General features: G+C 40.3%; 1 protein-coding gene across 1 annotated transcript in view; it reads left to right on the top strand.

Annotated features, from left to right (window-relative positions):
* The first annotated feature begins 1,292 nt into the window (after nucleotides 1–1,292).
* DMBT1 (deleted in malignant brain tumors 1) overlaps nucleotides 1,293–18,890 on the top strand; it is a 162,638-nt gene continuing 145,040 nt past the window's right edge. The window contains 11 exon segments of the mRNA XM_065553629.1: nucleotides 1,293–1,434; nucleotides 6,825–6,905; nucleotides 7,972–7,989; nucleotides 8,513–8,821; nucleotides 9,347–9,376; nucleotides 12,104–12,184; nucleotides 13,325–13,342; nucleotides 13,865–14,173; nucleotides 14,699–14,728; nucleotides 17,455–17,535; nucleotides 18,676–18,693. Coding sequence (XP_065409701.1) covers nucleotides 1,368–1,434; nucleotides 6,825–6,905; nucleotides 7,972–7,989; nucleotides 8,513–8,821; nucleotides 9,347–9,376; nucleotides 12,104–12,184; nucleotides 13,325–13,342; nucleotides 13,865–14,173; nucleotides 14,699–14,728; nucleotides 17,455–17,535; nucleotides 18,676–18,693 — 1,042 coding nt within the window. The 5' untranslated portion in view covers nucleotides 1,293–1,367.

Below are 18,890 nucleotides of genomic sequence, written 5' to 3'. Positions count from 1 at the left end.
GGCTGTGTTGCTAAGCGTGTGCAGGGTGGTACTGGTGGCGGTTAAGGCAGCCGGGCAGGCATGTGGAAGCCCTGTCTGTGTTGGAAAAGCGCACCCAGCAGTGCAGACAGCAGCTCGCAGGGGCCCATTGACTCTTCTGCCCTGGGGCCTGGAATTCCTGTCGGTGGGCCTGACCCCATGGGAGGGGTAAGGGGTGAGGTTGTGCTACGGTCAGGGACAGGCATTTCTTTGGTCTTTTAGTGTTTTATACCTTCCCCCAAAACCCTCTTTGTTCCTCCCACCTGTTTGCTTGACTTTGCCTTGAGAGAAGAGCCAGGCAGCCTTCCACTGTATGCTCATATATTACACTCCCACCTGCAACATTTTAACTGTTCTGATCTGTTCCCATTGTACTAACAAACCCATCTGGCTAGGCAGAAGCAACACACCCAGTATCTTTATTCACTCATGTTAGTATAAGAGTATCAAAAGGTCAAACCCAAAATTCTATCCCAGGCTGACAAACAAGCCTATATACGAACAGTGTTTTACTGTCTCTGTGGAGGCTGCGAACTTAATACTTTCTCTGTGAGGGTCCGGTCCAGAGAGAGGTATTGATCCCTGCAGTAGGATGATTTGGGGGTGAATTTGGGGCTGGAAGATACTAAGTTCAGCCCGCGAAGATTAACCAAGTTGGGCAAAGCCCGTGCGAGGCTAGTGGGCTGTTGGCAGGCTGCTGGGGTCAGCGCTCTGGATCAAAGCTGCACAGCCACAAGACACCCATGATTACAAGGCAAACAGTGACCGAACCTGTTACTGGCCTGGGAGAACCCCCAAATGTCACAAGTCAATAAGACACTAATAAAATATGAAATAAACTACTGCCAAATATTTGTATGTGATGCTGTGACTCAATCACAGTCCTGAATTATGTACTGCAGACAACTGATTGACCCTTCAAACACCATGAAAAATTCCTTCCTGGGGAATGGCCACCCCACCACTTCCTACAGTCTCAAAGATTCTCCCCCTTTCGTGCCACCAGCAGTAGCTGGGAAGAATAAAGCATCTGGATCCACTCTAGAGGTAACTTTTGATTCATACACGTGTCAAACTTATGTGGAATAATTTATGCCAAAAGTTCTCCTTCAAGAAGTGTGAAATGCTATTGTTTAAATATTATCTTCCGGCAGAGACCACAAGGTTATAAAAATAAAATGAAATGCGGAACAAATTAAACACACCTTCCTTTGTGACTGAAATGAAAACACCTTTGGAATTCACTTTGTATTGATTTACTGTAGGTGCAGAGCAGACTGTTGAGCCACGCCCCTCCATAGTCAGAGCCTATAAATTCTGATGCTCCGTTCCTCAGGAGTCCTCACAAGATGGGTGCCACAATGATCTTCATTTGGATGTTCCTGACAATTTCTGGATCTCTGCAGACTACCACAGGTACAATGCCTACCATTTTTGCAAAGTCATTCTTACACAAATGTAAAGAGAAGTTGTGCTCACTTTCACTGGGTCCACATCTAGAACTCCCAGTCATGCTAATGGGAGCTTTGTGCAAAGATTAAAGGTAGTATCGGTGTAGGGCCACGTTGGATAGCACAGCTCTGTTCTGTTGAAAAATGTGAGCCAAACAAGCTAGTTAACTGTAAGTATTATTTAAATGGTTCAAATAAACTGCTTAGTATGGTGAAATTAACCTTGCTCCCACCACCTAGTGTTTTGTGTTAGTGGCTTGTGCCACAATTAAAATCAAGTCAATCAGTAGCCTGTAAGTTAACAATTTAATGTCTCAAAATCTTGGTGTTCAGGGTGCGAATTAAGGAGTAATGTGGGTTCTCTTCCTAAAGGGCATATTTATTGTCAAGTGCTGCAAAAGTAATATGTTTAGGTGCATGGTGAACCACCCAGCTAATATTTTATTAAATACATTTTAACAAAATGTAATAAGATAGAACTGTGAAATTATCAGAGTGTACTTGGGGTAAATGAACTATTACACACCAGTATGCTGCATCTTCCCCTTTGTAAGTGATCTTCTTTCTTGTTATCTTGTCATTAGTTTGGGTAATCTGTTCAAAATGGTAAACCAACCTATTCTAAACAAGCCTGTAAAGCTCATGTGATATAATTTGGACTTTTGTACCTGGAAACAGTGTGGGTGATTTTCGTAACTAGTATTTAAGCAGCATTATAGTTATTTCCATTCATATCAGACCCTCGGTTAAATGAGATTTGTGAAGGGTGAGTGTGCGATAGCTTGTGTTTATCCGTTCAGTGTATTTATGAATGATTATAACAGGGGAGTAAGGATATATGTATGAACCCTAATTGTAACCTTAAAGCAGGGCAACTTCTTCAGAAGTCTGTCTCCTTCACTAACTTAAAATATCCTTCCTAACATACCAATCATGGGATCTGATCAACCTCTGTACTCCCTGCTAAACAGGTGGCTGGCCTCCCAAGTATTTGAAGGTCTTGACTTAGACATCTTTCTTTCTCCATTCTTTTTGTGTTTCTCTCTCTCTCCCCATCCTCTCTTCTCCTCTGCTCTCTCCAACTTTCTTCCCCCAGACTGTCCCTGCTTCTGCCAGTTTCTTCTTTTTCTCTCAGCTCTCCCCATTACTGCCCAATCCCTCCACCACTGCTTCCCAGTGGCCAGGAGAGATTATTTGCAGTGCTCTCTATGCATTATGCCATTTGCTGTTTCAGGCATCTCTGTATTTTTTGCACCTTTCACCCATGTAGCAGTGAGCAGATATGTAGAATTACATCCCTAATGGAAATCTTAAGTAAATGGCAAGAGGAGGAGACAGCAAGCAGTGGTGTCTCACTTAACCTTTAGCTTTGTGGTTAGGACACTCACCTGGGCTGTGGTATGTCTTGCTTCAGTTCTCCTTGCTGCCTGACCTGGAGCAGGGATTTGAATTTGCCTCCCATATTGCAGGAGAGCACTCCAGGCACTGGGATATGGGACATTTGGTGTGGGGCTCGTGTGTGCTTTTCTTTTAACACTCTTCCACTTGTATAAATAATTAGTCATTGGAGCAGGAACTTGAACATGGGTGTCTCACTTTCTGAGGGTGTGCCCTACTATGGCGCTAAAGGGCATAAAGAAGCAGCCACCATCCTCCTCCCTAGTAGTTTGTTAATCTAGCCCTTTATTTCCTTTGCTTTTATTTTAAAAATGCTCCAAAACACAACATTTTTATTTGACCTAAAATAAGTCATTTTCATAATTTTTTTAGCACTTTCAATTTCAGGTCAACTCAAACAGATTTTAATTATTATTTTTTTGAAAGTGCCAGAGAACTGAAAAAATAACTTCAGGTCACCTTTAATTTACCAATAGCATTGTGGTTTGATTGCAAATTTAGTTTGACCCTTAGGATTTTGAGACTTTACAGTTTCAAAAATTTCATCTGCAAACAGGAATTTGTACAACCAAATTTGATGTGTTCATAGATAAATGAGCAGTTTTGCTGGTGCTCTTTGTGCATCTGTAGCTTAATTTATCCTTACTGTACATGCTGCTTGCAAATAAGGACTTGAAGCATTTATTTGGCAGCTTCAGTGGTACAGATATTATGGGTCCACGAACAGATGAAAAACCCCTGGAGATGATAACTTTTCAGAAATTGCGTGGGGTGAAGTTGGATAAATTATTTTGTGTTCAGTCTCAGGCCAACCTTTTTAATTTGTGGGAAATTTTGGTATAATTTACTTGAGCCATTTTTGATTTTTTTTTCAAGCTTAAATAAGATTGTCAGCTTTGGAACATTGATTCAGTCATTCTTTCTTTTTGCTCAGTTAACCAAAACCAACAAGAACAACAAAAAACATACACCACCCTTTTAACTTGGCTGGGTATGGGTATAGTGCACAATGATTTGGTAAATGTTAACAAACTGATCATGAAATAAATATATTGGTTTTGGAATGTTTTCCTTACCAGTATGAATACACTTCAGTAGAATTACCTGGATGTAAGTGCAATGTATTAATTACATATCCCATATGGAATACTCTATAGGGTTACAGAATTCTGTAGGAATGTAATAGGGTTTGCTAGAGATTATTCTAAAAATTATAAAATATAATGGTAGTGATGTCATTTCTGTAGGTTTTTGAATCGTATAGAATTTTATAGCAGGAATATCAATACCTTTTAGAACAGTTAAAATGATAGGGTATAATTTTCTATTAAATTCTATAGCACTTCTCTATAAGAAAGACCAGGTGGGTGAGGTAATATCTTTTATTAGAATAACTTCTGTTGGTGAGCAGGTACAACAACTTTTCCCTTGGATGCATTTGGCCAATATCTGCAGTCATTTGCCCCAGGACAGTCCCAGCTGTGGCCCTAGATAGCTGACTGTAAAGAATACTGTATTTGATTCGAAATTGGAAATGTGCTGTGGAAATGGACCCTGTGCTGTGTCCTGCATTTTTTAAATGCCAGTGTTTGAATCAGCCCTATCAGTATAAGGTTGTGATAGGGGCATTGCCTCTCCAACTCCATCCCACTGCTTCCCTGCAGACTAAGGTGACCAGAGAGCAAATCTGAAAAATCAGAATGGGGGGAGGTAGTAGGTGCCTATATAAGAAAATGCCCTGAATATCAGGACTGTCCCTATAAAATCGTGACATCTGGTCACTCTAATGCAGACCCAGGAGCAGCTCTGAGGGAGCTGAGAACACTCTGGTGATCCCTGATTGTCCTTACTGCAGCTCACCTGCTGGCCACCTATTGCATTGCAGGTGAGAAAGGACAGTAGTTTGTTTCCTTGTGGAGGTGTGCAACCCACAGTGTTGAGCAGAAGCTGAACTGATTTTGCCTAAACCTAGTAGAGTACTTAGCAACAGATGGCTCCTTTACCCCGCACCTCCACTAACCACCCAACAGAGCGGAAAAGAAGAAATGATGAGAAACAACAACCAGTTATGGCTCCTTGATTCTCTATCCCAAGCCCAGTGCAGCTAGTTTAACGTGTGTCAGCTGACTATGGTCCCCAAGACTGAAGGCCACACCTCGCAGTCACCAGACCTTCAGTTACTGCCTTGTTCAAATATTCCAGCACTGTCAAAGGTGGGAATTGTCTAATGTGGGCTCTGATTGGCAGGGCCGGCTCCAGGCACCAGCCCAGCAAGCAGGTGCTTGGGGCAGCCAAGGGGAAGGGGCGGCATGTCGGGCTCTTCGGGCGCGGGTCCCTCGCTTCTTCTCGGAGCGAAGGACCTGCCGCCGAAGGAGAAAGGGGCGTGGTGGAGCTGCCGCAGATCGCGATTGCAGCATTTTTTTTTCCCCGCCACTTGGGGCGGCAAAAACCCTGGAGCCGGCCCTGCTGATTGATTTTCCCACTACTGTTAAAATGATCACCCACTAACATGCATTTCTGGGGAGACTGAATATTTTGATCCCTGCAAAATCACTACTTGCTAATAAAGCAGTATACTTGTTGATGAAGCAGTGTGTCTGGGACCCCCACCATGGAACCACTTTTTATGTCTAATTCATAGTACTAGCAATATTCTATTGTTATTTTATTATAATATTCACCATAGAATGATTCAATATTCACCACTTAAACTGAATGTAGTTTCTTTTTCAAATGACATAGCTACCACCAGTAGTTTAGCTGGATCCAGCTGAAGTATGCCATGGTGACAGGCCCCTTATAAACAAGATAGGCCTGATTCTGATCTCACATACTGACTTTAGACCCAAAAAAACAATTGACTTCAATGGAGCCTTGTTTCTCACTTTTGTGAGATTAGACTCAGGCCCTGCGCAGAGACAGATTATGTGGTTTAAAGCTAGGACCAAGAAGAGGCCAAGGAACAAGAATATGTTTGGCCAATGTGTTCAAAGTCTTTAGAAATTATTTTTTTCTAACCATTTGACATCAAGGAAAACTAAACTAAACTTAACATTATAGCTGTTTGAGTTATTTCTAAATATGTTTGAGAGAGAAATGGCTGAATTGATAGTGGTATTGTCCTGTGGTCAATTGATTTTTCCAACAAAAACTCATGCTCATTGAAAAGAAAATCACCTTGTGTTCAATGGTTTATTTTGAATGAATGTCTTTCATGGATCTAAAAGATTTAGCACCACCTTGTGGACACATATATTTTAAAAATTATTATTTATCTGTATTACAATAGTGGCTTCAAACACATTGGAAGAGCTTACAATATTAGCTAAGACAAGTTGTAACATGTTGGTTTAACAAGCAATGGGGGAGAAAGGGCAAAGCTAAGTGGCTTCATAGGCTAGCTATGTGCACAGTTAGGTTACAAATCCATACTTTAGATTGTAAGCTATAAATCATCAAGAAATATGAACAATATTGATGATCCCTCCTTATGACCAGCCTAGCTCTTTTCATCTATCCAGCCATCTCTCTCTCCGATCTTCTTCCTTTCTGCCGAGATGTTCCTTGCTTTTTTACAGAGTGCTAGAAATGCCAACCTTTTTTGTAGCTGTTGCCACCACTGTTACTATTGTGATGTCAGGAGAAAGGAAATCTTGTTCTACAAGATTGACTGAATGGGACTTGAAGGCAATTGAAGGAGTTGATCATTTAGGTTTGTTGATCTCTCTTCGGATGCATTAAAATGCTAATTTAAAATAATGTTTAGGCCACATCCTCAGTTGATATAAATCGGTGTCACTCCACTCAAGCCAATGGATCACCTGAATCACCTGGATTGATCGGTCTTCAGCTGTCATGAAGACTGCGCCAATCACAACACATCCGCCATTCTCCTCTCATTCTTGCCTTTCTTCTCCATGTTCATCCGAACTATTTTTGTCTTTGTTTTCTCAAAAGAGAGCACTACATCCACTTATGAAACTACTACAACCATTCCTGACACCACTACAACTACGACGCCAGAGCCAACCACCACTTGTAAGCTCTATTTTATCTTTGCTTTACTAATATTGTTTCTATTTTATATTGTACCCACCTACTGAAAATATAGAATAGAATTTTACAGTTTAATGACCATATTCACTGAAATGAAACCACTAGCACGATGACTGGATGATGGAGCTAGGCTGTTCTCAGTGGTGGCAGATGTGACCGAACAAGAAGTAATAGCCTCAAGTTGCAGTGAGGGAGGTCTAGATTGGATATTAGGAAAAACTATTTCACTAGGAGGATGGTGAAGCACTGGAATGGGTTACCTAGGGAGGTGGTGGAATCTGCATCTTTCGAGGTTTTTAATGCCCAGCGTTACAAAGCCCTGGCTGGGATGATGGAAGTGGGGTTGGTCCTGCTTTGGACTAGATGACTTAAGGTCTCTTCCAACCCTAATTTTCTATGATTCTATGACTGCAGAAGACTAAGCATATGAATAATAACTATGGGTAACCTGAGCTTTGAAAGACTGTATCACAGGAGAAAAAACTGATCAGTGTTTTTGAGGAACGCAGTGAGTGAAGAAGGCAGTGGATGTAATATATCTGGACTCAGATGTAAGACATCTGGTCACTATATCAGAAACAAACCCTTTAGTTTGTATTGGCTTGGACCTAAGTATTGTCACATGGGTTAAAATAGAAAGATGAGTGCTTAAAGAAGCACCGTGATGTGCAGCAATGTATCAACTTTAGCTGTAGCGACCAGAGAGTTTTTGCAGGGACTGATGCCAGAGGAGGGTTTCAGAGGGGGCTGGGAATATCTACGGGACTCTGAAGTCAGAGCTGCTCTGATATGCTACCGTAACCCTGGAGGCAGCAGCTCTTCATGTAATCACAGAACAGTCAGCCCCTCTCACACTTTGCCATAAACCTCCCTTTTTGCAGGGGTAGTGGGAGCACCATGAGCAGAGTTTTGGGGCACACACAGTGTGGACCCTGTATGAAGTTCTCTCTAGTGCCAGACAACATTGTATGTTAGAAAAATTTATGCTTTCAAAGAAGTTACTGCAGTATTTTGTACTAATATAGTTGGTGTTATGTTTTTTTTCCAGTTCAAACAATGGGTGATGGTGAGTCTGTCTACATACAGTATTGTTTACATTTGTACTGATTTTAATTTACATTGTTCTGCATTTAGCTAACAACTTTCTGTGTTGTGGCTTGGAAAATGGCAATGCCCTGTGAATTTAATTATGATTCTAATGAAATTGAAATTGAAGCCCTGGAAACATGAAGTGAGTCTCATGCTTGGGAGAGATAGTTCAGAGTGCTGGAGCCCAAAGTCTCCTATTCATTCACAGAAAAAACACCGCACAAGCCATGGCTACGCGGACCAACCTTCTTCATTTGGTGGGACATCTAGGGTGAGGCACATTGATCACTGAGTCGTTGGCCTCTCTGCTGAGACAATCATGTCAACTAGGATAGGGCTATGGCCAGCCAGGAGCTAAAGGAGGATGACTAGCTTCTCAATAAATGGCATTGCATTGCCAATATGGGACAAATTTTAATTGGTAACCAAGAAATATTAAGACATCTCCATGTGAAAATGGACAAATAGTCTAGCAATCTGTTGATTTGTGTCTTTCACAGATCTGGTGCTAGGACTTGCAAATGGGCCAAACCGCTGTGCAGGTCGTGTTGAAATCCTTCACTTTGGAGGCTGGGTAAAAGTTTGTGGTGATTTGTGGGACATGAACGACGCACGAGTTGTGTGCAGGCAACTGGGCTGTGGCGAGCCTGTTGCTGCTCTGAGAAATAGCTATTTTGGTGAAGGCTGGACAAGTCCTTGGATGACTAATGTGAGATGCACTGGCTCTGAAGACGTTTTGTGGTCTTGCCCTTATGAATATGCACACTATTCATGTGGTGTTTATGGAGATGCTAGCGTCATATGTGCAGGTATGTATTCTCTTTTATTGCATATCTGTAGCTTTTATACTCAGCAAATCAGCTTTCTGTTTGTTGTAAAATAGGCTAAGGATTGTATTTGAAAATGTTTTACTTTACACTTTTTCTTTCAGTATATATCACATTCTTAGCTAAAATATACTTTAAGTATGTAAACCATACTTTGAAGGAAAGTTCATTAGTTGTTTATGTAGATTATAGCAGTGAGTGATATCATGAACCATCTAAGGTGAATGTAGGTCAGGAGTTTTATCAGCTGGGTTAGTATGGTCCCAATCCGACATACCTTAAGGTCAAGGGATATGTCTCCATTAACTTTAGTGAGATTTAGTTTGAGTCACAGGAAGCAGAATTTTATTACCGGATGGTTATCCTAATGATTAATATAATTAAATTTTTGTAAACATGGTGTTTCATGCTTCTGCTCTGTTGATTTGAAAGATGACATCCTCAATGAAAGACCCATCCAATAGGAATGTCCCATATCTAAAATGTCTGATGTTTCTGCATCAACAGGTTCTGGACTAACAGCGCCTCCAGAAACAGGTAACTCAAGATTTATACTTTGCCTTGTAAATTATGGACTTGATCCTGCTAGATGCTGAGCAATCTGGCTCTAATTCAGCAAAGCACTTAAGCACAGGCTTAAATATATGCCCATAAGTAGTGCCATTGCAGCTGGTGAGACTACTTCAGCTTCAATGTTTTGCTGGACCAAAGCCAGACTGCTCAGTACCTGGCAGAATAGGTTCTATATGTTGAACTGCACATCTCCATAATATGCACTTCAGTGTTTAAATGCACTTATATAATACTGCTATAAAAGAAGTTGTGCTGCTACTATTAAGAATTTAAACAAAGGAGAGGTTAGATGCAATCTTTAACACTTTTTTCTTGCTGATAAAGAAACAATGTAATGTTTTGAAAGTATTGATCTTCATGGTAGGCACGGAAAAGTTTTATCTTCTTTGGTGTGGGTATTAAAACTGTAACAAGTATTCCTCAGGTAATACAGGAAAAAGCTGATGTACCCAAAACTATAGTTGTGGGCATGGAATTCACAAGAACTACACATCTAGATATAAGCCCCTGTTTAGTTGATACTAAATAATAAAAAAGGAAAAATTCCTTCCAGTAGATTCTGTGGCACCACTTTGAATATATTTATCTCTGTAAGAATGTTTAGTCCAGATCCTCATCCCATTTGAATTGGTGTCGCTGATCCAAGTCAATGTATCTACACCATTGTACACTAGCAGGGGATCTGTCTCTGCGAGGTTCCTTGACCATTGGAGACAGTCATCAAATTACCCAGTATTAAATAGATGAACAATTTAGAAGACACCTTTAAACTACAATAATTGTTCAAAGAAAAAGAAACAAACAAATACAAATTCCTTCACTATATACTGTTGATTAATCACAGTTAACTCATGTGATTAAATCAAAAAATTAATCGCAATAAAAAATGAATAGTGATTAATCATAGTTTTAATAGCACTGTTAAACAATAGATTACCAATTAAAATGTATTAAATATTTTTGGATGTTTTTCTACATTTTCAAATATATTGACTTCAGTTACAACATAGAATACAAGGTGTACCATGCTCATTTTATATTATTAATTTTGATTACAAATATTTGCACTGTAAAAATGATAAACAAAAGAAACAGTATTTTTCAGTCCACCTCATCCAAGTACTGTAGTGCAATCTCTTTATCGTGAAAGTGCAATTTACAAATACTGATTATTTTTGTTAACATAACTGCACTCAAAGACAAAACAGTGTAAAACTTTAGAGCCTACACGTCCACTCAGTCCTATTTCTTGTTCAGCCAATCACTAAGACAAACAAGTTTGTTTACATTTACAGGAGATAATGTTGCCTGCTTCTTATTTACAATGTCACCTGAAAGTGACAATAGGCATTCACATGGCACTTTTGTAGCTGGCATTGCAAGGTATTTACATACATGATATGCTAAACATTCTTATGCCCCTTCATGCTTCATCCACCATTCCAGAGGACATGCTTCCATGCTGATGACGCTCGTTAAAAAAATTAATGGGTTAATTAAATTTGTGACTGAACTCCTTGGGGGAGAATTGTATGCCTCCTGCTCTGTTTTACCCCTATTCTGCCATATATTTCATGTTATAGCAATCTCGGATGATGACCCAGCATGTTGTTCATTTTAAGAACACTTTCACTGCAGATTTCACAAAACGCAAAGAAGGTACCAATGTGAGATTTTTAAGGATAGATATAGCACTCGACCCAAGGTTTAAGAATCTGCCTTCCAAAATCTGAGAGGGATGAGGTGTGGAACATGCTTTCAGAAGTCTTAAAAGAGCAACATTTTGATGTGGAATCTTCAGAACCTAAACCACCAAAAAAAAAAAAAATCAATCTTCTCTGCTGGTGGCATTTGACTCAGATGATGAAAATGAACATGCATTGGTCCGCACTGTTTTGAATCATTATCAAGCAGAACCCATCATCAGCATGGACGCATATACTCTGGAATCAGGGCCGGCTCCAGGGTTTTTTCCACCCCAAGTGGCGGGGGAAAAAAAAAAATGCGATTGCGATCGGCAGCACTCCAACGGCAGCTCCACTGCGTCGCTTTCTTATTCGGCGGCAATTTGGCGGCAGGTCCTTCCCGCCAAGAGGCACAGGGACCCTCTGCCGAATTGTCACTGAAGAGCCCGACGTGCCGACCCTTTCCCTTGGCCGCCCCAAACACCTGCTTGCTCAGCTGGTGCCTGGAGCCGGGCCTGTCTGGAATGGTGGTTGAAGTATGAAGGGACATATGTGTGAATCTTCAGTGTATCTGTCACGTAAATATCTTGTTCATGGGGTCATTTTGCAGATGAAAGACGAGTCTGCTTGAGTGTCATGATTATAACACGATGAAATAAAAAAATATTGAGCGAAACTGATATATATAAAATCTTGCAATTGACATCCAAGGGGTTGACTCCATGCTATCTCTGACTGAAGGGACGTCTCTGGCACAATGGATGATGGGATCTCTCTTCGGATGTATTAAAATGCTAATTTAAAATAATGTTTAGGCCACATCCTCAATTGATATATATTAGTGTCACTCCACTCAAGCCAATGGATCACCTGGATAACCTGGATCGATCGGTCTTCAGCTGTCATTAAGACTGTGCCAATCACAACACAACCGCCATTCTCCTCGCATTCTTGCCTTTCTTCTGCATGTTCATCCGAACTATTTTTGTCTTTGTTTTCTCAAAAGAGAGCACTACATCCACTTATGAAACTACTACAACCACTCCTGACACCACTACAACTACGACGCCAGAGCCAACCACCACTTGTAAGCTCTATTTTATCTTTCCTTTACTAATATTTTATCTATTTTATATTGTACCCACCTACTGAAAATATAGAATAGAATTTTACAGTTCAATGACCATATTCACTGAAATGAAATCACTAGCATGATGACTGGATGATGGGGCTAGGCTGTTCTCAGTGGTGGCAGATGTGACAGAACAAGGAGCAATGGTCTCAAGTTGCAGTGGGAAAGGTCTAGGTTAGGTATTAGGAAAAACTATTTCCCCCACTAGGAGGGTGGTGAAGCACTGGAATGGGTTACCTAGGGAGGTGGTGAAATCTCCATCTTGAGAGTTTTTTAATGCCCGGCTTGAAAAAGCCCTGGCTGGGATGACTGAATTGGGATCGGTCCTGCTTTGAGCAGGGGGTTGGACTAGATGACCTCCTGAGGCCTCTTCCAACCGTAATCTTCTATGATTCTATGAGTGCAGAAGACAAAGCATATGAATAATAACAGTGGGTAACATGAGCTTTGGAAGAATGTATCATAGGAGAAAAAAAAGATCAGTGTTTTTGATGAATGCAGTGAATGAAGAAGGCAGTGGATGTAATGTATCTGGACCCAGATGTAACACACCTGGTCACTATATCAAAAATATTCCTTGGACACTTTAGTTAGTATCGGCTTGGACCTAAGTATTGTCACATGGATTACAATAGAAAGATGAGTGCTTAAAGAATCACCGTGATGTGTGGCAATGTATCGACTTTAGTTGTAGCGACCAGAGAGTTTTTGCAGGGACTGATGCCAGAGGAGGGTTTCAGAGGGGGCTGGGAATATCTACGGGAGTCTGAAGTCAGAACTGCTCTGATATGCTACCGTAACCCTGGAGGCAGCAGCTCTTCATGGGAGAGAATGTAATCACAGAACAGTCAGCCCCTCTCACACTTTGCCATAAACCTCCCTTTTTGCAGGGGTACAGGGAGCACCATGAGCAGAGTTTTGGGGCACACACAGTGTGGACCCCATATGAAGTTTTTAGTGCCAGACAATATTGTATGTTGGAAAAAATTATGCTTTTTGGACAAGTTACTGCAGTTATACTGGAAAAAAGAAAAAGCTTTCTAGGAGCCTAAGTATTTTGTACTAATATAGTTTGTGTTATGTGCTTTTTTTCAGTTGAAACTATGGGTGATGGTGAGTCTGTCTACATACAGTATTGTTTACATTCATATTGATTTTAATTTACAATGTTCTGCATTTAGCTAACAACTTTCTGTGTTGTGGCTTGATAAATGACAATGCCCTGTGAATTTAATTATGATTCTAATGACATTAAAATTGAACCCTGGAAACGTGAAGTGAGTTTCACGCTTGGGAGAGATAGTTCAGAGTGCTGGAGCCCAAAGTCTCGTATTCATTCACAGAAAAAACACAGCACAAGCCATGGCTACGCGGACCAACCTTCTTCATTTGGTGGGACATCTAGGGTGAGGCACATTGATCACTGAGTCGTTGGCCTCTCTGCTGAGACAATCATGTCAACTAGTATAGTGCTATGGCCAGCCAGGAGCTAAAGGAGGATGACTAGCTTCTCAATAAATGGCATTGCATTGCCAATATGGGACAAATTTTAATTGGTAACCAAGAAATATTAAGACATCTCCATGTGAAAATGGACAAATAGTCTAGCAATCTGTTGATTTGTGTCTTTCACAGATCTGGTGCTAGGACTTGCAAATGGGCCAAACCGCTGTGCAGGTCGTGTTGAAATCCTTCACTTTGGAGGCTGGGTAAAAGTTTGTGGTGATTTGTGGGACATGAACGACGCACGAGTTGTGTGCAGGCAACTGGGCTGTGGCGAGCCTGTTGCTGCTCTGAGAAATAGCTATTTTGGTGAAGGCTGGACAAGTCCTTGGATGACTAATGTGAGATGCACTGGCTCTGAAGACGTTTTGTGGTCTTGCCCTTATGAATATGCACACTATTCATGTGGTGTTTATGGAGATGCTAGCGTCATATGTGCAGGTATGTATTCTCTTTTATTGCATATCTGTAGCTTTTATACTCAGCAAATCAGCTTTCTGTTTGTTGTAAAATAGGCTAAGGATTGTATTTGAAAATGTTTTACTTTACACTTTTTCTTTCAGTATATATCACATTCTTAGCTAAAATATACTTTAAGTATGTAAACCATACTTTGAAGGAAAGTTCATTAGTTGTTTATGTAGATTATAGCAGTGAGTGATATCATGAACCATCTAAGGTGAATGTAGGTCAGGAGTTTTATCAGCTGGGTTAGTATGGTCCCAATCCGACATACCTTAAGGTCAAGGGATATGTCTCCATTAACTTTAGTGAGATTTAGTTTGAGTCACAGGAAGCAGAATTTTATTACCGGATGGTTATCCTAATGATTAATATAATTAAATTTTTGTAAACATGGTGTTTCATGCTTCTGCTCTGTTGATTTGAAAGATGACATCCTCAATGAAAGACCCATCCAATAGGAATGTCCCATATCTAAAATGTCTGATGTTTCTGCATCAACAGGTTCTGGACTAACAGCGCCTCCAGAAACAGGTAACTCAAGATTTATACTTTGCCTTGTAAATTACGGACTTGATCCTGCTAGATGCTGAGCAATCTGGCTCTAATTCAGCAAAGCACTTAAGCACAGGCTTAAATATATGCCCATAAGTAGTGCCATTGCAGCTGGTGAGACTACTTCAGCTTCAATGTTTTGCTGGACCAAAGCCAGACTGCTCAGTACCTGGCAGAATAGGTTCTATATGTTGAACTGCACATCTCCGTAATCTGTACTTCAGTGTTTAAATGCACTTATATAATACTGCTATAAAAGAAGTTGTGCTGCTACTATTAAGAATTTAAACAAAGGAGAGGTTAGATGCAATCTTTAACACTTTTTTCTTGCTGATAAAGAAACAATGTAATGTTTTGAAAGTATTGATCTTCATGGTAGGCACGGAAAAGTTTTATCTTCTTTGGTGTGGGTATTAAAACTGTAACAAGTATTCCTCAGGTAATACAGGAAAAAGCTGATGTACCCAAAACTATAGTTGTGGGCATGGAATTCACAAGAACTACACATCTAGATATAAGCCCCTGTTTAGTTGATACTAAATAATAAAAAAGGAAAAATTCCTTCCAGTAGATTCTGTGGCACCACTTTGAATATATTTATCTCTGTAAGAATGTTTAGTCCAGATCCTCATCCCATTTGAATTGGTGTCGCTGATCCAAGTCAATGTATCTACACCATTGTACACTAGCAGGGGATCTGTCTCTGCGAGGTTCCTTGACCATTGGAGACAGTCATCAAATTACCCAGTATTAAATAGATGAACAATTTAGAAGACACCTTTAAACTACAATAATTGTTCAAAGAAAAAGAAACAAACAAATACAAATTCCTTCACTATATACTGTTGATTAATCACAGTTAACTCATGTGATTAAATCAAAAAATTAATCGCAATAAAAAAATGAATAGTGATTAATCATAGTTTTAATAGCACTGTTAAACAATAGATTACCAATTAAAATGTATTAAATATTTTTGGATGTTTTTCTACATTTTCAAATATATTGACTTCAGTTACAACATAGAATACAAGGTGTACCATGCTCATTTTATATTATTAATTTTGATTACAAATATTTGCACTGTAAAAATGATAAACAAAAGAAACAGTATTTTTCAGTCCACCTCATCCAAGTACTGTAGTGCAATCTCTTTATCGTGAAAGTGCAATTTACAAATACTGATTATTTTTGTTAACATAACTGCACTCAAAGACAAAACAGTGTAAAACTTTAGAGCCTACACGTCCACTCAGTCCTATTTCTTGTTCAGCCAATCACTAAGACAAACAAGTTTGTTTACATTTACAGGAGATAATGTTGCCTGCTTCTTATTTACAATGTCACCTGAAAGTGACAATAGGCATTCACATGGCACTTTTGTAGCTGGCATTGCAAGGTATTTACATACATGATATGCTAAACATTCTTATGCCCCTTCATGCTTCATCCACCATTCCAGAGGACATGCTTCCATGCTGATGACGCTCGTTAAAAAATTAATGGGTTAATTAAATTTGTGACTGAACTCCTTGGGGGAGAATTGTATGCCTCCTGCTCTGTTTTACCCCTATTCTGCCATATATTTCATGTTATAGCAATCTCGGATGATGACCCAGCATGTTGTTCATTTTAAGAACACTTTCACTGCAGATTTCACAAAACGCAAAGAAGGTACCAATGTGAGATTTTTAAGGATAGATATAGCACTCGACCCAAGGTTTAAGAATCTGCCTTCCAAAATCTGAGAGGGATGAGGTGTGGAACATGCTTTCAGAAGTCTTAAAAGAGCAACATTTTGATGCGGAATCTTCAGAACCTAAACCACCAAAAAAAAAAAAAATCAATCTTCTCTGCTGGTGGCATTTGACTCAGATGATGAAAATGAACATGCATTGGTCCGCACTGTTTTGAATCATTATCAAGCAGAACCCATCATCAGCATGGACGCATATACTCTGGAATCAGGGCCGGCTCCAGGGTTTTTTCCACCCCAAGTGGCGGGGGGAAAAAAAAACGCGATTGCGATCGGCAGCACTCCAACGGCAGCTCCACTGCGTCGCTTTCTTATTCGGCGGCAATTTGGCGGCAGGTCCTTCCCACCAAGAGGCACAGGGACCCTCTGCCGAATTGTCACTGAAGAGCCCGACGTGCCGACCCTTTCCCTTGGCCGCCCCAAACACCTGCTTGCTCAGCTGGTGCCTGGAGCCGGGCCTGTCTGGAATGGTGGTTGAAGTATGAAGGGACATATGTGTGAATCTTCAGTGTATCTGTCACGTAAATATCTTGTTCATGGGGTCATTTTGCAGATGAAAGACGAGTCTGCTTGAGTGTCATGATTATAACACGATGAAATAAAAAAATATTGAGCGAAACTGATATATATAAAATCTTGCAATTGACATCCAAGGAGTTGACTCCATGCTATCTCTGACTGAAGGGACGTCTCTGGCACAATGGATGATGGGATCTCTCTTCGGATGTATTAAAATGCTAATTTAAAATAATGTTTAGGCCACATCCTCAATTGATATATATTAGTGTCACTCCACTCAAGCCAATGGATCACCTGGATAACCTGGATCGATCGGTCTTCAGCTGTTATTAAGACTGTGCCAATCACAACACATCCGCCATTCTCCTCGCATTCTTGCCTTTCTTCTGCATGTTCATCCGAACTATTTTTGTCTTTGTTTTCTCAAAAGAGAGCACTACATCCACTTATGAAACTACTACAACCACTCCTGACACCACTACAACTACGACGCCAGAGCCAACCACCACTTGTAAGCTCTATTTTATCTTTCCTTTACTAATATTTTATCTATTTTATATTGTACCCACCTACTGAAAATATAGAATAGAATTTTACAGTTCAATGACCATATTCACTGAAATGAAATCACTAGCATGATGACTGGATGATGGGGCTAGGCTGTTCTCAGTGGTGGCAGATGTGACAGAACAAGGAGCAATGGTCTCAAGTTGCAGTGGGAAAGGTCTAGGTTAGGTATTAGGAAAAACTATTTCCCCCACTAGGAGGGTGGTGAAGCACTGGAATGGGTTACCTAGGGAGGTGGTGAAATCTCCATCTTGAGAGTTTTTTAATGCCCGGCTTGAAAAAGCCCTGGCTGGGATGACTGAATTGGGATCGGTCCTGCTTTGAGCAGGGGGTTGGACTAGATGACCTCCTGAGGTCTCTTCCAACCGTAATCTTCTATGATTCTATGAGTGCAGAAGACAAAGCATATGAATAATAACGGTGGGTAACATGAGCTTTGGAAGAATGTATCATAGGAGAAAAAAAAGATCAGTGTTTTTGATGAATGCAGTGAATGAAGAAGGCAGTGGATGTAATGTATCTGGACCCAGATGTAACACACCTGGTCACTATATCAAAAATATTCCTTGGACACTTTAGTTAGTATCGGCTTGGACCTAAGTATTGTCACATGGATTACAATAGAAAGATGAGTGCTTAAAGAATCACCGTGATGTGTGGCAATGTATCGACTTTAGTTGTAGCGACCAGAGAGTTTTTGCAGGGACTGATGCCAGAGGAGGGTTTCAGAGGGGGCTGGGAATATCTACAGGAGTCTGAAGTCAGAGCTGCTCTGATATGCTACCGTAACCCTGGAGGCAGCAGCTCTTCATGGGAGAGAATGTAATCACAGAACAGTCAGCCCCTCTCACACTTTGCCATAAACCTCCCTTTTTGCAGGGGTACAGGGAGCACCATGAGCAGAGTTTTGGGGCACACACAGTGTGGACCCCATATGAAGTTTTTAGTGCCAGACAATATTGTATGTTGGAAAAAATTATGCTTTTTGGACAAGTTACTGCAGTTATACTGGAAAAAAGAAAAAGCTTTCTAGGAGCCTAAGTGTTTTGTACTAATATAGTTTGTGTTATGTGCTTTTTTTCAGTTGAAACTATGGGTGATGGTGAGTCTGTCTACATACAATATTGTTTACATTCATATTGATTTTAATTTACAATGTTCTGCATTTAGCTAACAACTTTCTGTGTTGTGGCTTGATAAATGACAATGCCCTGTGAATTTAATTATGATTCTAATGACATTAAAATTGAACCCTGGAAACGTGAAGTGAGTTTCACGCTTGGGAGAGATAGTTCAGAG

This window comes from Chrysemys picta, chromosome 7 (assembly GCF_011386835.1).
Source record: "Chrysemys picta bellii isolate R12L10 chromosome 7, ASM1138683v2, whole genome shotgun sequence".
Taxonomy (NCBI): domain Eukaryota; kingdom Metazoa; phylum Chordata; order Testudines; family Emydidae; genus Chrysemys; species Chrysemys picta.
This window is presented reverse-complemented; position numbering and strand designations above follow the sequence as displayed.